General features: G+C 44.6%; 1 protein-coding gene across 1 annotated transcript in view; it reads left to right on the forward strand.

Moving 5' to 3' along the window:
- Nucleotides 1–26290, forward strand: part of ARHGEF33 (Rho guanine nucleotide exchange factor 33) — a 282191-nt gene that overhangs the window by 226580 nt on the left and 29321 nt on the right. The window contains exons 13-14 of the mRNA XM_077486478.1: nucleotides 6721–6888; nucleotides 22028–22781. Coding sequence (XP_077342604.1) covers nucleotides 6721–6888; nucleotides 22028–22781 — 922 coding nt within the window. The remainder of the gene's footprint in view (nucleotides 1–6720; nucleotides 6889–22027; nucleotides 22782–26290) is intronic.

Consider the following 26290-nt stretch of genomic DNA (forward strand, 5'->3'; position numbering starts at 1 on the left):
ACCCATTTCCTCCTCATCCTCTCCACCAGCACCTGAATCTGTACGTTCTCCAACTACTTGTATTCCTTTTCTGCCTTCTGCTGTCTTTGTCTTACATGGATGGAGGCAGTAAGCAAAGGTTACAGCTGGTCCTGAGACAGCAGAAATTCTGTCTCTTCCTCCTGCTGCCATGCTTCCACCATACTGGTTACTGATGTAGCCAGGTGCTGGCTAGCTTTGCCTTTGTCATCGTGGGACATTTTCTAGCATCAGCTACAGTGGGTCTCTAGTGCTTAGCACAGACACTGTGTCATCATCTCCTGAATGCAGAGATCACAGCTGAGAGAAAGAGATCTTGGGATATGTGGTCGAGGAGCCAAGATTTGCACTGGGGCCAGACTGATGAAGATTTCAAGTTCCAGCCAGCTGGGAAAGAGAGCAGAATGCTGGGTGAGGACATATATAGCTGGGTCTGGGAAGGAGCCGTTCTCTTGGGACCACAGCCTTCATCTGAGAGCAGGGACTCGGACAGTTGGAGGGATACGAGCCGCAGCTGCCTAGTCGGCGTGGAGAGTCTCTGGTGTGTGTGAATGGACCCATCATCACCAGCTTCATGTCGGCCGAGTGACAGTAGGACTCTCATTGTCAACAATACAGAACCCGCTGAATCCCAGCGTGGTGGGGTGTGTGGTCAGTCACTCTCCTTTTGGTTGCAGATTCCGGGAACAACCTATTCCCTTGAGCCTTGGTGAGGATTGGCGAGCAAGCAGAAGCCCTCCCTCTGTGAACCCTACAAAGACACGGCATGCAGACACCTTTATTCCCTCCCTTTACATTAGAGCCTTAAAAGGGAACACTTTGCACCTGCCATTTTCAGTAACTGGACCCCATTTCACTGCAATTTTTGTGGGCCCGTGTTGAGCTAGCTGAAAACACTGGACATCTACCTCACCAGAACTTCTTCACTCTTCTCGCCCCCACCCCCCACTTAAAGGACTCCGTGCACAATATATGCATACATTAAGGGGAACTCTTCTCACAGATCAAGCATTGCATTTCCTATAACTTATTGTTTGTAATTGTGCCACAAGTTTATTGGGCCTGTGGCATCAGGATTTAAAGGGAACAGTCTGACATAAAAAAGGGTCATCCTCTTCCCTTTTATACCTGGGGTCATACGTTTTATCAGGGTCTACTGGATACTATTTGTTGGTCTTATTCTAATTCTCTTTGCATTGCATACCCTTTGCATAGTTCTCAAGAGTAAAAGTTTAACACGAAGAACTACTTGTCTAGCCGTTCTTGTTTTTTTTCTCTGCTTAAGAACCTTAAGTAAAATGCTTGTTTATCTGCTGCAGTTTGATGTCTTTGTAATGGCATTATCCTTTTGAAACATGTCCGAACCCAGAGTGTCAGGTGTGGAAAGGCTTGCAAGATCAAGGTAACCTTTGGGGTCAGTCATCTTCCAGAAGCCCTCACGGGGGTGGCGCTTCATTTGGGGGCTCCTCCAGGATACCTCTCCTCTTCTACACCAAGGCATTACTAGACACCAGAGCACAAGTGGCATTGTTATATAGGGACTTCTATAACAAATACTTGAAGCATATTCTCCTGTGTAAGCTGTCAGAGCTGGAGATTTGGGGAATTGGGGCTGAGAAATTCCTCTACGATGGATACATCCCGATCAAGATCACCTTTGGGCCATCTGTAGCAGTACAGACGGAAGCATTCAACAAACTGGCGGTTGCGTGCCCGGGGGCTGAACAAAACTCTGTGCTGGTTGGGGCCTACACTGACCTGGTGAGGAGACAAATGGCCCCACTGGTGGAAAAGGAAGAGTCTGTGCTTAGAAGAATACACCCCCAATTGCATCAAACCTTCAAGCGAGTTGTATAAGAACCGAGCACCCCAGACAAAGGGGTGGGAAGAGGCTCGAAGCAAAAGAGAAGGTGTTGCAGCCAGGCAAGATAGTCTGCATGAAGGCTACTGTCAAGTTGACTTGGGTTCAGCCAGGCCCCTTTGTTGTTTTGGGGACAGAATTGGTTTCCGGAGGTAGTACCTACCAAAGCCCTGTCCCTGAATGGAGGGAAGGTGCCAGTTAGTCTCTGGAATGTCACAGATCACCCAGTCAAGCAAAGTTCAGCTAGCCCAGGGACCCCGACAGAGATGATTGAGAGAGAAAATAACAAGAAGCTGAGAAGAATTTCCTTTTACCTCCAAGATGTTACCTCCTGAGTGTCAGAAAAGAGTCCAAGATCAATTGTCCACGTGGGAGAAGATGTTCTCCAGGAATGACTTTGACGTGGGTTGCGCCAAGAGTGCTCAGTGTTGGATTCAGTTGCAGGAGGATAAACCATTCCGAAAAAGAGCAAGCCGGGTACCGCTCAGTGATCTGCAAGATCTCAGGGAGCAGCTGGCTGAGCTGAAGAAGTCAGGAGTCATCCAGGACTCCAGGAGCCCTTATGCTTCCCCTATCATGGTCATGAGCAAGAAGAATGGGACACTGTGGATGTGCATCCATTACCGAATTTCGGACAGGAGGACCATCCCTGATCAATACACCACCCCTTGTATTAAAAACGCCCTTCAGTGTCTGTCTGGGGTGAAGTGTGTTGGACTTGAAGAACGCATACTACCAGATCGATATGCACCCTGACGATGAAGAGAAGATGGCATTTATTTGCCCGTTGGGCTTTTACAAATTCAATAGGATGCCTCAGTGACTGTCGGGACCCCCAGCCACAATCCAACAATTGATGGAGCATACTGTTGGCAACATGAACTTAATCGAGGTCTTGGTGTACTTGGACGAGGTTATTCTATATATATCTTCAGGATGACTTTAGATGTGCATGAAGCAAGGCTTGAGGAAGCCTTTGAGAGGCTTCATACAGAGAAGGGGTTGAAGTTGTCATTAGAAAAGAGCCAGTTCTATCAAACTGCTGTCACCTACCTTGGCATCACTACTGACCCGAGGAAGCTAGAAGTGATCAGTACTTGGCCCCAACCAACTTTGATGGAGCTGAGATCTTTCCTTGGGTTCTGCTCCAATTATCTGAGGTTTGTGGTGAACTTTGTGAAGATTTTCTGCCCGCTTAATGAGTTGCTTCAGACTGAGATGAGGGGTGAAGGCTGTAAGTTAAGCCAGGAGAGATATGGGGCTTGAAAGTCGAGGGAGTCTAAACAAGAGCAGTGGACCCCTCGATGTGAGAGAGCTTTTCAGGACCTTAAAAGAAGCTTCACGGAAGCATCAGTAGTGGCCTACTAGCCTATGGAGACCCAGCCAAGCCATAGGAACTCCATGTGGATGCCAGCCGAGGGGGGGAGGGGGGGTGGGGGTAGGTGGAGTTATACCCAGAGAAAATCCATGCAGGCACAGGGAGAACATGCATACTCCGTGCAAGTAGTGTCGTGGTAGGAATTTGAACCAACGACCCTAGTGCTACTAGGCAGACGCACTAATCACTTAGCCACTGTGGTGCCCTTTACAAGACTTCCTCTGATTGACCAAGGTGGAGAGAATTACATTATCTGTTCATCTCTCCATCTGAGCCAATCAGAAATCTCATCTTTCATCTTGTGAGTGTTCATTGTCTTAAGGTCATCTCTTTCCACAACTTTCATGATTGCCTGCATGCTTTGCAGCTTCTCCTCTGCTGTTTACTTTTAACCAGCTGCTGCAGTTGTACTGCGGCAGAATGGCATGGCTAGGCAAAGCAATCGTGGCTGATACATGGAGAACCGGGATCTGTGTGTGTAAACGCAGAGTTTCCGGTTCTCTGGGGGGAGAAGAGACAGATCATGAACAGTGATCTGTCATCTCCCCTACACGGTCCCCTCCCCCTTCAGTTAGAATCACCTCCCAGGGAACCCAATTAACCCCTTGATCGCCCCCTAGTGTTAACCCCTTCCCTGTCAGTGAATTTTTTACAGTAATCAGTGCATTTTTATAGCACTAATCGCTGTATAAATGCCAGTGGTCCCAAAAATGTGTCAAAATTGTCCAATGTATCTGCCATAATGTCGCAGTCCCTCTAAAAATTGCCGGAATTACTAGTAAAAAAATTATAATAAAAATGCCACAAAACTATCCCCTATTTTGTAGACGCTATAACTTTTGTGAAAACCAATCAGTATATGCTTATTGCATTTTTTTTACCAAAAATATGTAGAAGAATACATATCAGCTTAAACTGAAGAAAAAAAAACATTTTTTTATATATTTTTGGGGGATATTTATTATAGCAAAAAGTAAAAAAATATTGAATTTTTTCAAAATTGTTGCTCTTTTTAGTTTATAGCGCAAAAAATAAAAAACAGAGAGGTGATCAAATACCACCAAAGGAAAGCTCTATTTATGGGGGGGGGAAAAAAAGATGTCAATTTTGTTTGGGTGCAATGTCACACAACCGCGCAATTGTCAGTTAAAGCGACGTAATGCCGAATCACAAAAAGTGCTCTGGTCAGGAAGGGGGTAAAATCTTCCGGGGCAGAAGAGATTAATTTCTAATGACTATATATCCCATGGTACCATGCTGCCTGCAAGTTGTGATTTCTGTACTGATTCTGCATGAGACTCCCTCTCCCAGCAGCTCTGTAGTTCAGAAGGCAGGCTCTGTAAAATCTGTGGCACAGCAGTGCCTAATTACAGGGCATAGTGAGTACATTCAAGAAAGTAAATGTGTGGGCTTCTTCACAAAGTAAGTTTTCAAACCTCAAAATCCATCAGAGTAAAGGAATACTTGAATAATTGAAATACAATGTGGAGATGAATATATGATTTTACATTTTGACCATTGATGTAAATTTAAGTGTACACACACCTCAGGGTAGCCTTAAAGAAACAATACAGATAGAAGAAGAGGCACAGTGGAAGCTGTGGTGTTACAGCCTACTTACCAATCTGGTGACAATATGGAGATCTAGTATGGCTCTGATCTGGAGATAACTGCTGTCCTGAATATTCAGATCTGGGGGTCTAGTATGACACATGCAGAGCAAAGAAATAGTGTGTAACCAAATGTGAGGTTTTCGGCACAAACACTGATCTCAGTATGACACCGCAAGTAACGGTGGCTCTTAGGGTGATTGTCCAGGATTTGGCGGTCATACTATACATGTAGGGGTATAGCCACTAGATGGGGCTGTGCCTTTTGCTTAGCCAAGTAGTAAATAGATGTAGCCAGGGGTCAAGTCCTGGGGAAAAAAGTGTGGGAACTCCCACCCAAGATCCACTCGCCCACCAAAAAAAAAAAAAAAAGATACGCTCATATGCACGAACACTTCAAAAGTGGTATTTTTCATCCAATTTTCGTATTATGTGTATGAAGCTTAACTGTTAGTACATAAAAAAAATCCTCAATAAACATAAATACGGTAATTCTCTGAATAATCAGCATTCATTCAATTGTGCTTCCGTGCAAATGTGAACATCATGTTCTGATCTTTATTGGGGAATTTTATTTTGTATATAGAGTGCTTATGTGGTGAGTTTACACTTTTCTTTGAACAGAGTTTGGATAACACAGGGTTAAACGGAAGGGTCATAAATTAACTGCACATTATCTGGACAGAATGCTTGGGGAGATAGTGATGTGTTCCTTCTTAGGAGATGTATGTTAGCTTGGGGGGGCTGCAAACTCTGCAGGGCTCCAACACACACTCGCTGCTATTCCAACCCTTCACATATTTCCACATAAACTTCCCTCCATTAAACTTTGCCAGGTATTGGATAGCTTACCACCCCAAACTGATGTTCCTCTCTCAGCTCACCTCTCTCCCTGCATGTCCTGTAAGCAAAATAGCTGTGCTCCTCCTCTGGGTTCTCTCATCATATGGCACTGAAGATAGAGGAGGGGGGGGGGGGGTTCAGCGGGACGCACAAAGCAAGTATGCAGGAGACTGGAGGGCGGAAGATGAGGAGACGGGAAATCAGGAGGGGCCAGCGGGGAGGAGCGCATCACTAGAGGTCTGATTAAATACAATCTCTTAGCAGCAGGGACCTCATCTACAGCTGGCTGTGATTGACGGGTAGATCGAAGCGGAAGCTGTCATGGGGCCCCCTACTGGCAATGCCTGAATGTTTAGGTGTGCGGCACTCACTATTGCGAGCTGTGTCGGCGGCTGCTGGTGTAGCACCTGCCACACAGATTGCATACTTCAAAGTCTTGCAGGACACGGCTGCTAATGGGAACTGAGTTCCTGTTGTGGAAAAAGTACAGGAACTCCGTTCCCATGCGTTCCCGCAGGACTTGAGCCCTGGATGTAGCAACTACTGTATATCTGTCAGTTTCAGAATTGGAGTCCCCACCTTTACCCAATGAAGGTTGTATACATATAAACATTTTGTTTTTACATTTCTTTAATAAGGGAAGGCCCTTTGTATTAATGGGATCAGTTCAAGCTTTATTATAAAGAGTGTTATTAAAATCTTGCATCCTTATGAATGCATAAACACACTTTTATTGACTTTTTTTATGTGTTCCAAATATCAGCATGTACAGTATACAGTGTGTGTATATAAACATCTTTTTGCACAACACCTAGCTTAGCAGTATGTTTTTTATTCTATTGTTGGAGGAAATCAAAGCACATGGAGGATACATAGGCATAAAGACACGTGTGCATCAAACCAAGGACTCCAGCCCTTTGTAGTCACAGTGCTTAGCCTGAGTTTTGCTAATCCTTTCTAGAAATATTGCTGCCTGCAACATTTTACTAAATGCTGCTCTGCTTTTATAGGTCCTCACTGATTAAACTGTACAAAGGTCTGGCATCTCACTGCACTACCACAAGCCAAGAAGTTCCGCACGGTTTGACTAATTCTACAAATGTTAAGGAAAATCCAGCCCAGTCTAATGAGACACTACAGACTTATGCATCGGCACCAGACTCCAACACATCAGTCATGTAAGCTACCTGAAGAAATATAATACTCAATTACAGTAAGCTTATTGAATAGTTATTTTCAAATGCTACTTTTTAAAAATACAGAAAAAGGGTTCAGATGGTTTATTAAATGCATGAATGGACATAAATTGCTTCCTATTAGCTACACAAAAGACATAACCTATAAATGCATCTAAAAGTGCAAACTCGTGAAACAAAGATAAATATTAGTTAAAACAAAAAGTTATGAGTTGTATTTGCTGTGAAATAAATCATGATAATGGTAATTTGTGTTTGCAGCATACAATAACAACTTGGTTATACGTGATCACATCCATAGGTGGCACACATGCTCGATATCCTTTTGGGCCAATTTCAGTTTAAATACACTATACATCTTGAGTAAGCTCTTTCCACATGGGGTGGGTTGCATTGCTCGGTGGAGAATCTGTCCGCTGATCCACAGTGAGCAGGCGGATGGCTGGTCTGTGTTCGCTACGCTAATGCAGAGCAGACACAGACACAGCCTGCTCTCCTCTATGGGCGGTCAGATGCAAATGGAACACCTGTCAGTTTCCACCTGACTGCCATCTGATCCACCAGATGGACGGATAACAGATCCTATTCCATCTGTTTTTAGCAGGTAGGATCGGACGTTGGCAGGTGTCAAAGGACAAATATCCATAGAGCAGACTTAAGGGTCTGATCGGCTCCGCCTGAAAAAGTGACAGGCAGACTTGATCAGTCCGCTAGTGTAAAAGGGGCAAGCAAACAAAATAGTTCTGTATATGATTAGCAAAATACAATGAACTATGATTTAGTGTTTTAAAGGCCAAGTTCACCTTTTTGGACAGAATTTCCCTTTTCATAATAAATAGAAACCTTATCTAATGCCCTTTCTGCCTAAGCCATCCCAGTGTGCTTATCTCTCCTTTACCTAGTCCACAGTGGCTTTGAATTTTCACTTCTCAGTTCAAAATTTAAACAAATGCTTTCTGAGACCATCACTTTGAATGTTGTCATTTGACCTTCCTGGAATTTCATATCCCATCATGCACTGCTTTTCTGTTTTACCACTCTGGACCACACTTCCCTCTTTAGTTTATCACCTCTTCATTATTTTCACACTTTCCTACTTCTTCACTTAAAGTGGAAGTCCATGCTAAAACTAAAATCCCTCCATCTATACTCCATTCTAAACTAAAATCCCTGCATCTATAGACTCCCACAATCTAACACTAACCTATCTAGCCTTTTAAAGAAAAAATCAGTATACATACCTTTTTGAAGCCGATCCGCCCCAATCCTATGCTGAGCTGTCAACCGTGGCTTCGCTGTGAAGACAAGTGCAGAGGGCACATCCAACAACGGAAGCCACATAGTAACTCTATGGGTGACGTCCCATCCTATTCATTTCACAGCCGTTGTTGGCCGTGTCCTCTGCAGAGCTTCCGCCACTGGAGATCGGCTCGGACTGGCTTCAGAAAATGTACATATACATATTTTTTTCTTTACAGGGCTAGATAGTTTATTGTTAGATTATGGGTGTCTATAGATGCAGGGATTTTATTTTTAGCATACAATTAGACTGTGTATACTCCTTTAGATCTACTATGTAGTGCAAGGGCCTGTCTGATTTAATACATATAGATTTGGGTGGGTCTCCCTATTACATAGGTTTGGTAAATCTAAAGGAAATTGTACAGAGATTGTACAATCAGATTGTATATGTTTGGCCAGTTTTACACAAGTACACAGGAGGGAGACATTCAGCTATAATGTTCTTGTAATCCAGCTCCAGCTCAGGGAGGGGGAGCGTGTAAACCCACCAATTTCACTTTCAGGCACCATTTACAGTGTAGTAGGAGAGTATGTTATTTAGTGTGGGGGTTTTTTTGCAACATGCATTGGGGAGCCTATTGATTTTAGGAAAGCAACCAGTGGGACATTTTTGTACGTTGCGGTTTGCACATTTTTCATTTCTGCTCTCGACAAAATGCACATTTGCTTCCACGTTTGGGGTGCCATTGACAATTAATGGCGCCGTAAACACAACTAGTTCATTGTTGGCGTATAAAGGCCATACACTGTACATTCCCTGTACAATCTCTTTTAGATTTACCAAAACTGTATAATAGGAGGACACACCTATCTAGCCAATCAGGCAGGCCCTTGCACAAAATAGTTGATGGTAGACCTAAAGGAGATAGTACAATTGTTTAGTGTATGGTGAGTTTTACAGATTCCCAGGGACACACTGTCCTGTTTTCAGCACTACAGATCTGCTCTACATAGGCTGTTATGTGATCGCTCAGCATCTGCACGTTCTGTAAAATGAACGGTCTATACAAGATGGTACAAAACAGTCGATTTGTATTTAGTGAGAACACTGCTCACTGACATTGCCTGCATTGGAGAAGCATGAAACTACAGAGGTGGGTGGGAGAAATCTCCTGGAGGGGGAGGGCAGGTGCATTGTGTGTTTTCATGAGGTCAGAAACCATGAATCAGACCAAGACAGAAGTGCAGTTAAAATCATACTTGTTTAATAATAATAGTAAAAGGTAAACAGAGCAACATAGTCAAATCATAGCCAGAGCTCGGGAACCGGATGGATTGTCAGACAAGCCAGGACATCAGGGAGCCAGAGATCAGCATACTTCAGGACAGACCAGGCAATCAGAAAACCAGAGAATCAGCCTAGTGGAACAGCAAGCAGGATCAGGAACCAGAAGTTGGATGTCAGCTAAGCAAGTCTTCAACAGGTACACAGGAGAGAATCTCTGGATGTGTTGACCAAGGCGAAGGTAGAGAGGGACTGAACTGAACAGCTTAAGTATCCAGCAGGACTGACGAACAGGAGATCCTCATCAGGTCGGTCACTGTGGAAAAGACTGGAGCTGGCAATTAACCGACAGCTGAGCAGCCTGCTATGAGAAGGAGGGGCTGAGCCCAGCCTTGACAGTACCCCTCCTCTATGACCCCTCCCCCTCAGAGGACCACCAGGTTTGAGGGGAAAATGTCTATGGAAAGCACAGAGGAAGACAGGGGCATGTACATCCAAGGATGAGACCCAAGAGCGTTCCTCCAGACCGTACCCTTGCACCAGGTACTTTATGCACCCATGGAACCTACGGGAGTCAACAATACATTGCACTTCATACTCCTCATGGTTCTCAAACTGTACTGGGTGAGGACATGGCACCGAGGTAGTAAAGTGGTTGCAGACCAAATGTTTTAATAAGGAGACATGGAGTAAATTTGAGATACACATATTAGAAGGAAGGTCTAAAGCGTAAGCCACTGGGTTAATCCTGCAGAGAATACGGAAAGGCCCCATAATCCGAGGTGCCAACTTCAGTGAGGGAACACAGAGTCGGAGGTTGTGAGATGACAGCCAGACCCTGTCCCCAACCTGGTAGGAAGGCGCAGGCAGGCGTCTGCGGTCAGCATGGAGTCTGTACCTATCATTGGCATGTCGCAAAGCCTCATGGACTTGTGCCCAAGTGTAACGAAAACCACGGAGATGCTCCTCTAATGCAGGGATACTCTGCGGAACAAATGAGTCAGTCAACATGGAAGGTTGGAAACCATAGTTTGCCATAAACAGGGACAATCGGGAAGCAGAATTCAAAGCACTATTGTGAGCAAACTCAGCCCAAGGTAAGAGGTCTGACCAGTTTTTATGATGGTCAGAAATATAGCCACATAGAAACTGTTCCAAGGACTGGTTGGCTCATTCTGCAGCCCCATTAGACTGCGGGTGATATGCAGAGGAGAAAGAAAGCTGAATTCCCAACTGTGCACAAAAGGTTTGCGAGAACCGGGACACAAACTGACTACCCTTGTCCGAGATGATCACCTTAGGTAGCCCATGTAAGCGAAAGGTCTCCCAAAGCAAAAATGGAAGCCAGTTCCTTAGATGTGGTAAATTTCTTAAGTGGACTACAATGAGACATCTTCGAGAACCGATCAACCAAAATAAGGATAATTGTGTTGCCCTGAGAATTGGGTAACTCCACAATTAAATCCATGGACAGGTAGGTCCAAGGCCTCTCTCCATAGGGAATGGGTTGTAGGTGGCCCACTGGAAGGTGTCGTGGTGTCTTACTCTGAGCTCACTCACGGAACAAACAGCTATGAAGGAGGCTACATCAGAAAGTAGACTAGGCCACCAGAATAGTTGGGAAATAGACCAAAAGAGTTGATTCCTCCCAGGGTTGCCAGCAGCCTTGGGAGAATGGTAAGTCTGGAGCACGGCAGTACGGAGACTCTCAGGGACAAAGCAGCAGTCACAAGGTTTCTCAGGAGGAGCATGGACCTAAGCGGCAAGAATTTTGTCACTCAAAGGAGAAGTGACTGGTGCAAACCGTAGCCAGAATACGATCAGGAGGAATCACAGGAACAGGAACCAATTCCATCTTGGAAGTGGAGGAAAATTTTTGCGACAAAGCGCTTTACATTATTAGTCCTCAGTAGGAATGAAACAATGTAATTGAAACTTGACAAGAAAAGAGCCCATCTTGCCCTTCTGGGAGAGAGGCATTTAGCCTCAGACAAGAATGTGAGATTCTTATGGTCAGTAAGAATGAGAACCGGCACAGTGGTACCTTCATTTTAAGGGCTAAAATGATCGCTAACAACTCTCTGTCTCCATTCTCATAATTGCATTCCGCAGGTGACAATTTCTTGGAAAAGTAGCCACAAGGATGCATGGTGCTTTCAGAGGTAGAACATCGAGACAGAAGGGCACCAACTCCAGTCTCAGAAGAATCAACCTCAAGGATAAAGGGTAACATAGGATCAGGATGTGCCAACACAGGAACAGAAAAAAACGCATCATTGAGACTCTCAAATGCATTAATGGACTCCGGAAATGAATTCTGTGGGTTACCGTCCTTTCTGAATATATCAGTCAGGGGCTTGACCAGAGACGAGAAGTTACGAATAAAGTTTTGATAATAATTGGCAAAGCTAAGAAAACGTAGGACTGCTGAAAGTTTCTCTGGGTCCATTGAAAAACCGCAGTGGAAATTACATAACCCAGTAACTTAACCTGGAACTCGCACTTCTCCAATTTACAATAGAGATTGTTCTCTCTCAGCTTCTGAAGCACACGACAGACATCTGTGTGGTTGGGTCTCTAGGGTCTCTAGGGTCTTGGAAAAAATGAGGACATCTTTGAGATAAACCACCACACATAGCTGCAACAAATCTCGGTGGGCAAAGGCCAAATGGCATTACGAGGTACTCATAATGGCCTGTTCTGGTATTAAATGCAGTTTTCCATTTGTCGCCCTCCTTGATCCTCACGAGATTGTATGCTTCTCTCAAATTCAGCTTTGTGAAAACTGTTGCTCCCTTGAAGTGGTCAAATAACTCCGTAACCAAAACGGAATTGGATAGGCATACTTAATTGTGAAATGATTGAGACCCCTATAATCAATACAAGGTTTCAGTTCACCACTCTCCTCTTCTTCACAAAGAAGAAACCAGCACCAGCAGGAGACGAGATCTTGCAGCTGAATCCTCGAGAAAGTGTGTCTGCAACATACTCCTCCATGGCCTTATCCTCCATGACCGACAAAGGGTAAACCCGGCCACAAGGGGGTATGGCACCAGGTTGAAGGTCAATTGCGCAATCATATGACCAGTGTGGAGGCAAACTACCGGCTTGACCTTTGTCAAAGACATCGCTAAAAGCACGGTACTCCTCTTCCGGCAGGGAGGAGAGTGAAGAGGTGCATAGGACCATAGGCCACATTCTGGAAACATGTCTGGCTTTGTGTTGAGGTTCTCTCCTGGTCACCACAATGCAGCAAGTCAAAAGAGGGGTTGTGCCTCTGTAACCAAGGATAACCAATAACCTGAGGAAATAACTTGGAATTGGATTATCTCATGGTTAAGAGCCTCTACGGCCATGGACAACGGAACAGTCTCATGAGTCACATGGGCAGGCTGTAAAGGTTTCCCGTCACGTACCTCAATGGTAAGTAGAGTGCTTAGATACAAAGGCAGCATCAATGAACAGGCCTGCAGACCCACAGTTGATTAGAGCCTGTATCTCCACAGATGACTTAGACCAAGAAAGGTTACCGGAACCAGGGGCTTATGCTTCTGTATGCTTCTTGCTTCTTATGCTTCTAACTGGGGACGAAACAGCGCCACCTAAGGTCTGTTCTCCACAGGACCTCTAGGTTCAGGTGTTCCCTGGACGGGTAGGACAAGACTTCAAATAGTGATCTGCCTGGCCACAATAAAAGCACAATCTCTCCCTCCTCCTAAAGGTTCTCTCATCCACAGAGAGACGTGTGAAGCCCAAGAGCATGGGTTCATCTTCACTGACAAACTCGGTACCAGGAGGAATGGAAAGTGAGGGAGGCAAGGGTGGGACTGTAAAGCTCGGAGACAAATGTACAGGAGGATACAACAGAGAAAAAGGGGCCAAAAGAGGGCTGGGGAATCACCAACCCCCGGGACTTTAACGGTATCCAATCAAAAAATACGTTGTATCCTATGTATCTGTTTTAATAACTCAACCTACGCAAAAATTATTCATATTAATTGTTTGTTATTTACCCTATTGACCATCGTTACTCTATGCACTAATTGACAATAACATTCTTTTATCATTCATTACCCTAGTTTTGTTGGCCGCTCAATCAGTTTTTCCTGAAGAAGCCCATTCCTGGGCGAAACATGTTGAGAATGATTGCAGCTTGCCTTTTCTTCACTTCTCTTGTTCGGTGAAAAATGGGATTAAATATAAATATGTTTTCCCTTGTAAATTGATGTCAAAGCATCGTTTTTATGAATGTTTAAATTAAAATTGTGTATAGTTTGAATAAAATTGTAATATTTTATATATCAAGATTTTTTCCTTGGTAAATATTTTTTGATTGGATACCGTTAAAGTCCCGGGGGTTGGTGATTCCCCAGCCCTCTTTTGGCCCCTTTTTCTCTGTTGTATTCACTAATATGGGGACGTGGTATCCTTAATTAGCTAGGACTCCCTCTCTCTCAAAAATTTTCTCTCTTAATAAATGTACAGGAGGCTTCCACAAGAGCTACTTAAAAGAGTATTTCTATGAGTCTGGAGCCAATGAGGATGGCAAACGTGATCAACTTCTCCAGCTCAGTGGGTATATCTCGGGCTGCTATCTCATCTTTCATGGTATCTGAGAGACCATGAGAAAAAGTAGCCTCGTTGTTCCACGCAACCTCTGCTGCCAGAGTACGGAATTCAATTGAGTAATCGGCAAGAGTTTTCGTACTCTGTTTGATGGACATGTGGCACTTGGTAGCAGATTTGGAGCATGCGGGAACATCAAATGCCCTTTTAAAGGAAGCCACAAACTCTGAGTAACTCAGGACAATGGGTTTTTTGTGTTTTCCATAGAGGGTTTTCCCAGGCCAAGGCTCTCTCAGAATGTAAAGATATCACAAAACCTACTTTACTTCTGTCTGTGAGAAATGCCTGGGGCAGCATCTCAAAGTATGTCTCAACCTGATTGAGAAACCCTCTGCATTGAACTGGATCGCCCCCAAATTACTGGGGAAGCGGAGCGAAACCAGACATACCTCTTATAGAGGTAATACCCGTGGTACGTGCCTGCACAGAAGCTGGAGCAGCAGCAGGGACGGCCTGTAACACAGGTTGTACTGGAATAGCCACAGTGGGAGATTCCAGGGGATCCGTGCGATTCAGGAGCATCTGTATGTGGTGATCCTGCTCATCCAACCTGGAGAAAATATTACCAACAAGTGGATTGACTGCATCCTCTGAATTCATGGCCTTCGCCTACTGTCAGAAACCATGAACCAGACCGAGACAGAAGTGCAGTTAAAATCACATTTGTTTAATAACAATAACAGTAAAAGGTAAACAGAGCAACGTAGTCAAATCATACTTCAGGGCAGGCCAGGAAATCAGAAAACCAGAGAATCAGCTTAGTGGAACAGCAAGCAGGATCAGGAACCAGAAGGGACGTCAGCCAAGCAAGTCTTCAACAGGTACACAGGAGAGAGTCTCAGGATGTGTTGACCAAGGCGAAGGCAGAGAGGGACTGAACTGAACAGCTTAAGTAACCAGCAGGACTGACGAACAGGATATTATCTTCAGGTCAGTCACTGTGGAAAAGATTAAAGCTGGCAATTAACCAACAGCTGAGCGGCCTGCTCTGAGAAGGAAGGGCTGAGCCCAGCCCTGACAGTCAGCTGATAAACTAATTCCTTCGTTCATTAATTTGATATTAAATGCTCTTGTCTTAAAAATAATAATAAACATGTTATACTTACCTGCTCTGTGCAGTTGGTTTGCACAGAGCAGCCTGCAGATCATGCTTTAGACAATCTGCGCATGCGCAGTGGTGACATCACTACAGCTGATCTGTGGATAAGCTGGTGTGACGTCAACACTGCACAGATTGTCGGAGGCATTATCTGATGATCAGCAAAGTGCGGAGGCAGAATCTGATAGGACAGTTGCAGAGTTATCAGCGGAGAGATGAACCTGGATCTGAGCAGAGAGAGGATCGCCGCCTTCTTCAACCCAGAGACCATTACTAACATCCTGGATGGGACTCTGGAGAGGACCCTGAGGAGGAAGATCAGTAAGGACAGTCTGTGTGGGGGATACAGTGTAATACTCTATACAGGCTGCATGGAGGAGGAATACACCTGTGTGTGTATAGGACGAGGAGGGGGGAGAAAACCTCCTCTCCAAGTCTCATATCAGATTCTGCCTCTGCATTTTGCTGATCATCGGATAATGCCTCCAACGATATGTGCATGCGCAGTGTCGACATGACTCAAGCTGAACAGCAGATCAGCTGGAGTGACGTCACTACAGCATATGCGCAGATTGTTGGTGGCAATATCTGATGATCTACAGTAATTGACAGAACACCAGCACTCCTGGACCCTGCCTGCCCCCATCATAGGTATCAGGAAGTAGTGGAGGTGTTTTCTATAGAAGACACTGAAGGCAAAGGTAAGGTCTATCCTAGAAGATAAAGAAAGCTTTTTCTTTTTTGCAACAGTGGTACATTGATGCCATATTGGTACAGAGGGAAGCTGGAATAACAAAAAAAAAGTAAACTTAGCCTTTAAAGTGCCAATATATAAACAGTTTTTTTTTTTTTTTTTTGCTTTTTAGGTTGTAGGTAGATGATAGTCAACTGAATTACAAACTGGCTACTTTTATCTATCAGGAGTATTACTTTGGCTGTTGTCTGTAATGTAATATAACTAGGGATTCAAACAGTAAAAGTGGCAACTATATAAGAAACAACTATGTGACCATTTAAACCACAAGACCAAACCTGATTACGGGACTACTACAGGATATCAAAATGTTCAAAATGTACTTAAATACATACACAGTTGGAAACTATATTCTGGACAAGTAAATGTCATCTTTATTATACAAAGTGATACACTGACATAAAAAATGGAAGTGACCAAACAACTCATTAAAGGTATATTACCTCCCCAGAAAACATAATAAAGAATGCTGTGCAGCAGATGCGTAACTAGAATCTTGGGCCCCGATGCAAGAAACCAAGAAGGGCCCCCTGGTTGCTGGGTCTACAAAAGATCTCGGGCTAGAGTCCATAGCAGCGAAGTAAAGAAAAGCATACACTTGGGCGGGCATACACGTGTATATAATATATATATATATATATATATATATATATATATATATATATATATATATATATATATATATATATATACAGTGCCTTGCGAAAGTATTCGGCCCCCTTGAACTTTTCAACCTTTTGCCACATTTCAGGCTTCAAACATAAAGATATAACATTTTTATTTTTTTGTGAAGAATCACCAACAAGTGGGACACAATTGTGAAGTGGAACGAAATCTATTGGATTTTTGAAACTTTTTTAACTAATAAAAAAATGAAAAGTGGGGCGTGCAAAATTATTCGGCCACCTTGTGTTAATACTTTGTAGAGCCACCTTTTGCTGCGATTACAGCTGCAAGTCGCTTGGGGTCTCTATCAGTTTTGCACATCGAGAGACTGAAATTCTTGCCCATTCTTCCTTGTAAAACAGCTCGAGCTCAGTGAGGTTGGATGGAGAGCGTTTGAACAGCAGTTTTCAGCTCTTTTCACAGATTCTCGATTGGATTCAGGTCTGGACTTTGACTTGGCCATTCTAACACCTGGATACGTTTATTTGTGAACCATTCCTTTGTAGATTTTGCTGTATGTTTGGGATCATTGTCTTGTTGGAAGATAAATCTCCGTCCCAGTTTCAGGTCTTTTGCAGACTCCAACAGGTTTTCATCCAGAATGGTCCTGTATTTGGCTGCATCCATCTTCCCCTCAATTTTAACCATCTTCCCTGTCCCTGCTGAAGAAAAGCAGGCCCAAACCATGATGCTGCCACCACCATGTTTGACAGTGGGGATGGTGTGTTGAGGGTGATGAGCTGTGTTGCTTTTACGCCAAACATTTTGGTTTCATCTGACCAGAGCACCTTCTTCCACATGTTTGGTGTGTCTCCCAGGTGGCTTGTGGCAAACTTTAGACGAGACTTTTTATGGATATCTTTGAGAAATGGCTTGCTTCTTGCCACTCTTCCATAAAGGCCAGATTTGTGCAGTGTACGGCTGATTGTTGTCCTATGGACAGACTCTCCCACCTCAGCTGTAGTTCTCTGCAGTTCATCCAGAGTGATCATGGGCCTCTTGGCTGCATCTCTGATCAGTCTTCTCCTTGTCTGAGCTGAAAGTTTAGAGGGACAGCCAGGTCTTGGTAGATTTGCAGTGGTCTGATACTCCTTCCATTTCAAAATGATCGCTTGCACAGTGCTCCTTGGGATGTTTAAAGCTTGGGAAATCTTTTTGTATCCAAATCCGGCTTTAAACTTCTCCACAACAGTATTACGGACCTGCCTGGTGTGTTCCCTGGTCTTCATGATGCTCTCTGCGCTTTAAACAGAACCCTGAGACTATCACAGAGCAGGTGCATTTATACAGAGACTTGATTACACACAGGTGGATTCTATTTATCACCATCAGTCATTTAGGACAACATTGGATCATTCAGAGATCCTCGCTGAACTTCTAGAGTGAGTTTGCTGCACTGAAAGTAAAGGGGCCGAATAATTTTGCACAAACCACTTTTAAGTTTTTTATTTGCTAAAAAAGTTTAAAATATCCAATAGATTTCGTTCCACTTCACAATTGTGTCCCACTTGTTGGTGATTCTTCACAAAAAATAAAAATGTTATATCTTTATGTTTGAAGCCTGAAATGTGGCAAAAGGTTGAAAAGTTCAAGGGGGCCAAATACTTTTGCAAGGCACTGTATATATATAATGTTACATATCTGAGTGCGGGTCCCCCACTTACATCAGGGTCCCCTGAGTCCCTCCTCATTACATCAGGGTCCCTAGGGAGGCTCCCTACTTACATCATGGTCCCCAGAGAGCCCCCTTACATCAGGGTCCCCAGAGAGCCCCCCTTACCTCAGGGTCCCCAGAGAGCCTCTCTACTTACATCAGGGTCCACAGTTAGCCTCACCTTACATCAGGGTCCCCAGAAAGCCTCCCCTTACATCAGGGTCTCCAGAGAGCCTCCCCTTACATCAGGGTCCCCAGAAAGCCTCCCTACTTACATTAGGGTCCCCGGAGCCCCCTTCATTACATCAGGGTCCCCAGAGAGCCCCTTCCTTACATCAGGGTCCCCAGAGAGCCCCACTTACATCAGTGTCCCCAGAAAGCCTCCAATTTACACCAGGGTCCCCAGAGAGCGCCCAATTTACATCAGGGTCCCCAGAGAGCCATCCTTTACACCAGGATCCCAAGAGAGCCTCCCCTTTACATCAGAGTTCTCAGAGAGCCCCTTCCTTACATCAGTGTCCCCAGAGAGCCCCCTTACATCAGTGGCCCCAGGGAGCCCCCCTTACATCTGTGTCCCCAGAGAGCCTCCATTTTACATCAGGGTCCCCAGAGAGTCCTTCCTTAAATCAGGATCCCAAGAGAGCCTCCCCTTTACATCAGAGTCCCTAGAGAACCTCTTCCTTACATCAGTGTCCCCAGAGAGCATCACCTTACATCAGGGTCCCCAGAGGGCCCCCCTTACATCAGTGTCCCCAGAGAGTCGCCTCCTTACATTAATGTCCCCAGAGAGCCCCCCTTACATCAGTGTCCCCAGAGAGCCCCCCTTACATCAGTGTCCCCAGAGAGCCCCCCTCACTACATCATTGTCTCCAGAGAGCCCCCCCTTACACAAGTGTCCCCAGAGAGCCTTTCCCCTTACATTAGGGTCCCCAGAGAGCCCCCCTTACATCAGTGTCCCCAGAGAGCCCCCCTATTACATCAGTGTCCCCAAAGAGCCCCTCCCCTTACATCAGTGTCCCCAGAGAGCCCTCCTTACATTAGTGGTCCCAGAGAGGCGCCCCTTACATCAGTGTCCCCAGAGAGCCCCCCTCCTTACATCAGTGTCCCCAGAGAACCCCCCTACATTAGTGTCCCTAGAGGGCCCTTTACATCAGTGCCCCCAGTGAGCTCCCACTTACATCAGTGTCCCCAGAGAGCCCCCCTTACATCAGTGTCCCCAGAAAGCCCCCCTTACATCAGTGTCCCCAGAGAGCCCCCCTTACATCAGTGTCCCCAGAGAGCCCCACCTTACATCAGTGTCCCCAGAGAGCCCCCCTTACATTAGTGTCCCCAGAGACCTCCCCCTTACCTCAAGGTCCCCAGAGAGCCCCCCTCCTTACATTAGTGTCTCCAGAGAGCTCCCCCCTTACATTAGTGTCCCCAGAGAGCCCCCCCTACATTAGTGTCCCCAGAGAGCCCCCCTTACATCAGTGTCCCCAGAGAGCCCCACCTTACATCAGTATCCCCAGAGAGCCCCCCTTACATTAGTGTCCCTAGAGACCTCCCCCTTACCTCAGGGTCCCCAGAGTGCCCCTCCCCTTACATCAGTGTCCCCAGAGAGCCCCTCCTTACATCAGTGTCCCCAGAGAGGCCTCCCTTACATCAGTGTCCCTAGAGTGCCTCCTCCTTACATCAGTGTCCCCAGAGAGCTACCCTTTACATTAGTGTCCCCAGAGGGCCCTCTTACATCAGTGCCCCCAGTGAGTTCCCCCTTACATCAGGGTCCCCAGAGAGCCCCCCCCTACATCAGTGTCCCCAGAGAGCCACGCCTTAAATCAGTGTCCCCAGAGAGCCCCCCATTACTTTCAGTGTCCCCAGAGAGCCCCCCCTTACATTTGGGTCTCCAGAGAGCCCCCCTTACTCCAGTGTCCCAAGATATACCCCTTACATTAGTGTCCCCAGAGAGCTCCCCCTTACATCAGGGTCCCAAGAGAGCCCCCCTATTACACCAGTATCCCCAGAGAGTCCCTCCCCTTAATCAGTGTCCCCAGAGAGCCCTCCTTACATTAGGGGTCCCAGAGAGGCCCCCCTTACATCAGTGTCCCAGAGAGCCCCGCCTTACATCAGTGTCCCCAGAGAGCTCCCCCTTACATCAGTGTCCCCAGGGAGCCCTGCCTTACATAAGTATCCCCAGAGAGCCCCCCCTTACATCAGTGTCCCCAGAGAGCCCCGCCTTACATCAGTGTCCCCAGAGAGCCCCCCTTACATTAGTGTCCCCAGAGATCCCCCCTTACATCAGGGTCCCCAGAGAGCCCCTCTTACATTAGTGTCCCCAGAGAGCTCCCCCTTACATCAGGGTCCCAAGAGAGCCCCCTATTACATTAGTGTCCCCAGAGAGCCCCTCCCCTTACATCAGTGTCCCCAGAGAGCCCCTCCCATTACATCAGCGTCCCCAGAGAGCCCCCCTTACATCAGTGTCCCCATAGAGCCCCCCTTACATTAGTAGTCCCAGAGAGGCCCCCCTTATATCAGTGTCCCCAGAGTGCCCCCTCCTTACATCAGGGTCCCCAGAGAGCCTCCCCTTTACATCAGGGTAACCAGAGGGCCCCCCTTACATCAGTGTCTCCAGAGAGCCCCCCCATACATTAGTATCCCCAGAGAGCCCGCCTTACATTACTGTCCCCAGAGAGCCCCCCTTATTACATCAGGGTCCCCAGAGACTTCCCCTTATTACATCAGGGTCCCCAGACAGCAGTATACACGCGGTAAAATAACTTCTAGCCCCAGGGAGATCCCACGGCCCGCGGACACCATAGAGCTGCCGATCACCCCCTTCCACCTCCCCTCACTGCATACTAAACTGACAGCGAGAGGTGCAGGGGGAGATTCCGGGTCTTGCCCCCCCCCCACGACAAAATACCAGTGCCGAGTCGCAAATGTGAATGCTGCGAACATGAAAGTTCCGCCACTACTGTGCAGCAAAATGTCTAGTATTCTCATAAATATGCACAAAGCTATAAAACATCCATAACACCATCCTAGAGTATTTCTTAACAGTCAGTAATAAACTTTGGATAAACAAAACGTGAATGCTACACAAGCCCCTCAATTGCACAGTAATCCAACCCTGGCATGGCTATTGGGGAACATTTTGCAAAGCTTGAGGTCACATAATCAAATAGGTTCTTTTGGTTTAATAGAAAAGTGACACTTCTTTGTAATGTCAGACCTAGGAAGCAATGATACTTTTCTGTAGGAGTCTACAAATTTTTTTTATCTCAAATTTACCAAAAGACGACCCTTCTACTTTGTACTAGCAATGCTAGCTATGCATTTTCTTTAAGCTGTACATTGCCCAAAAAGTGTATATAGCTAGATTTAATTGCTAAATAAAGTTTGTTGGCCAGTCCAATATTTACTTTTTTTCCGTCAGTTTCCTAAGCACTTGTAACCTTTTATGTAGCCCCTAGGTAGTTTACTGTATTCTCTTAAAGTGCAATGCCAAGCAAAACTTGTTTTGTTAAGTTTCAGATAGGAATAAAAACATAGAACTTCCATTCCATATTACTGGTTTAAGATTCATATAATTACCTCATCCTGTATAGTGATAACGCTATCTCCAGGACAGGAAGTGAGCAGAAATCTCCCCAGTGGGACAAAAGACATTAAAAGGAACCATATTCTAACCCTTCCCCCATTTTATTTAAAGCTAGAAAAACAAGTTTTGTCTGGGGTTGCATATTAAATAATTTCTGTAAGTAAGCATAAGTACAGCTTATGGATTAACCATGTTCTTTCCTATAAATTATTTTCAAGGCATCTGGTACCACATGTGAAAAAGAGCAGACAAACTCCAGTAGAAGCTATACAGCCATTAAAGACATCAGAATGGGAAGCTGAAGGAAAGAAACATGACAGGTCAGAGAACCTATCAGGTCCAGCTTCCTTCAGCAGAGCAGACCAAGAAGTTAGTTCACTAGTGGCTCCACTACAATCTATTCCAGAGATGGAATATGAAAGTAATCCTTCAGTGCTTGATATAGAAAGATCCATAAGAACTTCATCAAACATTCTACCTGATGGTACTTTTGCAACCAACTATGAGCAATTTGAGTATGGTGATGAGATTATAGATGTGTCCACTCCATATGAAGAAGAGACATTTCATAACAGACCTCTCTTTGAGTCATGTTCTGCAGGTTCATCGGAATCTAGTCTTGATATTTGCTTTTTGAAGCCAATCAACTTCACACTTGAATCCAACAAAACTGAACGTTCTCAGCAGCCCATGGCAAGAAGTTGCATTTCCCCTGTGAGTAACAGTAGCTACCGACATGAAGGAATCCATGTGAAAAACAAGCCTTTGAGTCGATCTCTTAAGGAGTTCCCTCGCAATCAAGAGGCCATGGCTACCAGGTTGTACAGCACTAGAAGCACCAATGCTAATAGGATGCAGTTTAAGCAGGATCGAAGCACTCAATACCATCCTCTATTAGCCTCATCCCACATGTCTCAGAGGCACTTTTATAATCCACAGAAGCCTCATGTAGACAGTAGATCCCTGTTGGAGGTAAGAAGTAAAAAATGAATAGCTATAAAATGTGAATATGTGTGACAGATTATAGTATATCATATTTTTCAAATATCTTTTTGTGTATTAAAAATGAAAAGAAGGTGTATTATTCTAGTTACCTATTTCTAGCTTACTATCCAATCAGGGGGTTACTGAAGCAAAACTGCTGCAAATAAGGAATGTTGATAGTAATATAATATACCTGAATATAACTTTTTAACAATGTATATTTTTTGCAAGGTATCGGGTATATATTTATCAAACATTTGATGGGCAATTGAGCCAACATTTGTCCCAAACTCTTTGGCTAACATTCACCCTATGTATCTACCAAATTAGTGGAAATTGAACAATAATTTGCCCAGTGAAAATAGCTTTTCCTGACAATCTATTCTTTAATAGGGAAAGATCTTAACTGAAGCAGTCACGCTAGAACTTTATCATTCCCAGAACCTGTAATATCAGACATGTGTGTCCATGCCATACCAAAAAAGAGAAAATGCAGCCACCCTGCTATGCTGATACCAGCACCCATGCCCTTCCGTATTTAGGGGAGCTTTAAGAGGGGTTCCCCAAAAAACAGTGGACTCCCTCCCAAACACCAGTGTCTTATCCTAATGGGATTTGGCTAGAAGGAAGGGGGTGGCAAGGGGTGCTTGTGAGCCTCCTATTTGCCCTCCATGAGCACTAAGAGAGTCCCTACCACTGGCACTAGTATATGTGCCCAGAGAACTCTGGGGAAGGAAGGGTTTCTCATGATGTCACTGCCCATATTTGGACTAATACCAAATATGGGTAATGAATTGATTGGAAATTCCTTCCTCAGAACTTCCTGTGCACTTAAAGCCATGCCAGTCCCGGGAACTCCCTCAGTGTTCAAACATGAGTTTCTGCAGTGAGAACTAGGGACCCATGCCCTTCATTCAGCACTTGATAAGACGCATGGGAAAGCTTTGGACATGACCAGAATCTGCAAATATTAGTAAAAAGTTGATTTATTTTTTTAAACGGTCCATTGTGTTTATTTGCTTTAAACTTCTTACCACACATACTGTGAACTTGGTAATGGCCCAAGAAAACAAGTTCATGAGGAAGGGAATATCCACCTAATTGACTCCCATGGGTGGCAGATAAGTTGTATGTAAGTACCTATCAGCATGGGCATGCAAGCTGGTATCAGCTTTTTTGTCACTCCTTTTCTATAGGGATATGGCTTTGTATGCCAAGCTGATTAACTTTGGGGAGGGGGAAATATGCATTTTTTTTGTTTATGTAAAAATAAAATGTACAGTGCCTTAAATAAGTATCCATATTCCTTGAAATGTTCCACATTTTGTCATGTTACAACCAAAAACTTAAATGTTATTGGGATTTTATGTGGTAGACCAACACAAAGTGGCACATAATTGTGAAGTGGAAGGAAAATGATAAACCTTTTTAAATTTGTTTTACAAATAATTATGTGAAAAGTGTGCCGTGCATTTGTATTCAGCCCCCTTCAGACCTGGAACCAATTCCCCTCAGAAGTCACCTAATTAGTAAATAGAGTCCACCTGTGTGTAATTTAATCTCAGTATAAATACAGCTGTTCTGTGAATCTCTCAGAAGTTTGTTAGAGAACCTTAGTGAACAAACAGCATCATAAAGGGCAAGGAACAAACCAGACAGTTCAGGAATAACGTTGTGGAGGAGTTTAAACCAGGGTTAGGTTATATAAAAATATCCCAAGCTTTAAACATTTCACAAAGCACTGTTCAATCCATCATCTGAAAATGGAAAGAGTATGGCACAACTGCAAACCTACCAAGACATGGCTGTCCACCTAAACGGACAGCCCGGGCAAGGAAAGCATTAATCAGAGAAGCAGCCAAGAGGCCTATGATAACTCTGGAGGAGCTGCAGTGATCCACACCTCAGGTGGGAGAATCTGTCCACAGGACAACTATTAGTCATACCCTCCACAAGCCTAGCCTTTATGGAAGAGTGGCAAGAAGAAAGCCATTGTTGAAAGAAAGCCATAAGAAGTACTGTTTGCAGTTTGCGAGAAGCCATGTGGGAGACACAGCAAACATGCGAATGAAGGTGCTCTGGTCAGACGAGACCAAAATTTAACTTTTTGGCCTAAAAGCAAAAGCTGCAGTATGTGTGTCAGAAAACTAAAACCGCACATCACCCTAAACACTCCATCCCCTCTGTGAAACATGGTGGTGGCAATACTATGTTTTGGGAATGCTTTTCATCAGCAGGAACAGTGAAGCTGGTCAGATTTGATGGGAAGATGGATGGAACCAAATACAGGGCAGTGTTATGCCGCGTACACATGAGCGGACTGTATGGCATACTTAGTCCGTTATACAATCCGACGGACAGTCCGTCATACTTTCGACTGAACGGACTTGACCACACACGGATGCACAAACAGTCCATCGAAAGCTTGCGCGATGACGTGTACAGCACGTACGACGGGACTAGAAATAGGAAGTCCAATACACAGCAAAGCACCCTTCCGCCGTGTAAATCCTTTCTTTTTTTTTTTTTTTTTTTTTTTTTTGCCACATCAGTGTTTCTATACCAGAGACTAGGTTCAGCTTATCGCTCACTCGTGTCTCATTCTCTGTTCCACATCATTGTAGCATATTTAGTTATATAAGTTTTAAGCTTAATATAGTCACCTAAGGATTTTATAACATTTAATTTAAGTACAAAAGTAGTAAAAAAAAATCCCCTAGTATTTACGTGCTACACACATACCAGTGTCTATTATCCTGGTATCTCATATCTATTGCAATTTTTTCTTTTTCCTTTTTCTTTTTTCCCTCCTTCCCTTTCTCTCCCTACTCCTCCCCCCCCCCCCCCCCCCTCCAATCCCAAATCTATTAAAAGACACACTAAGCAAAGAATGCCTAGTACAAATAAATGAAGGAACTATATAGGCTAAGAGACGCTTTTTACAATAATTTATAGGGGAATCCCCAATCTTCCCAATCCGGGACCCCATATCTTTTTAAATTTCTTGGCGTTACCCTGCTTAATAAAAAAAACCCTTTCATTGCCTATAGTTTTCCTTATATTATCCAACCATGTATCTGATAGTGGACTAGAGTATGCCTGCCAATTCTGGGCAATTAATTTCCTTGCCTGGAAAAGGCATCTAGTAACTGGTTCAAATATATTTTTAGGGATTTTATATCCCTCCGGTATAGCCAACAAACAAGTCCTCGCTGTTGCCTCCAATGTCAACCCGAATATTTCATTCACATGGTCTATAACTTGTGTCCAGTATCTGAACAGTTTCGGACACCTCCAAAACATATGAATGAAATCCCCAACCCGACCACATCTGGGGCACTGATCATTATCCCTCCATCCCATTTTAAACATTTTCCTAGGCGTGTAATATGCCTGGTGGAAAAAAAAAAGTTGAGAAGCTTTCTGTGCCGGAGAAATAGAGACCTTGGTTCCCTGTTCCATTATCCAGTCCCATTCCGGAATGGACAACGGACCCA

This window comes from Lithobates pipiens, unplaced genomic scaffold (assembly GCF_037356315.1).
Source record: "Lithobates pipiens isolate NorthernLeopardFrog02 unplaced genomic scaffold, aLitPip1_a1.2 Scaffold_18, whole genome shotgun sequence".
Taxonomy (NCBI): domain Eukaryota; kingdom Metazoa; phylum Chordata; class Amphibia; order Anura; family Ranidae; genus Lithobates; species Lithobates pipiens.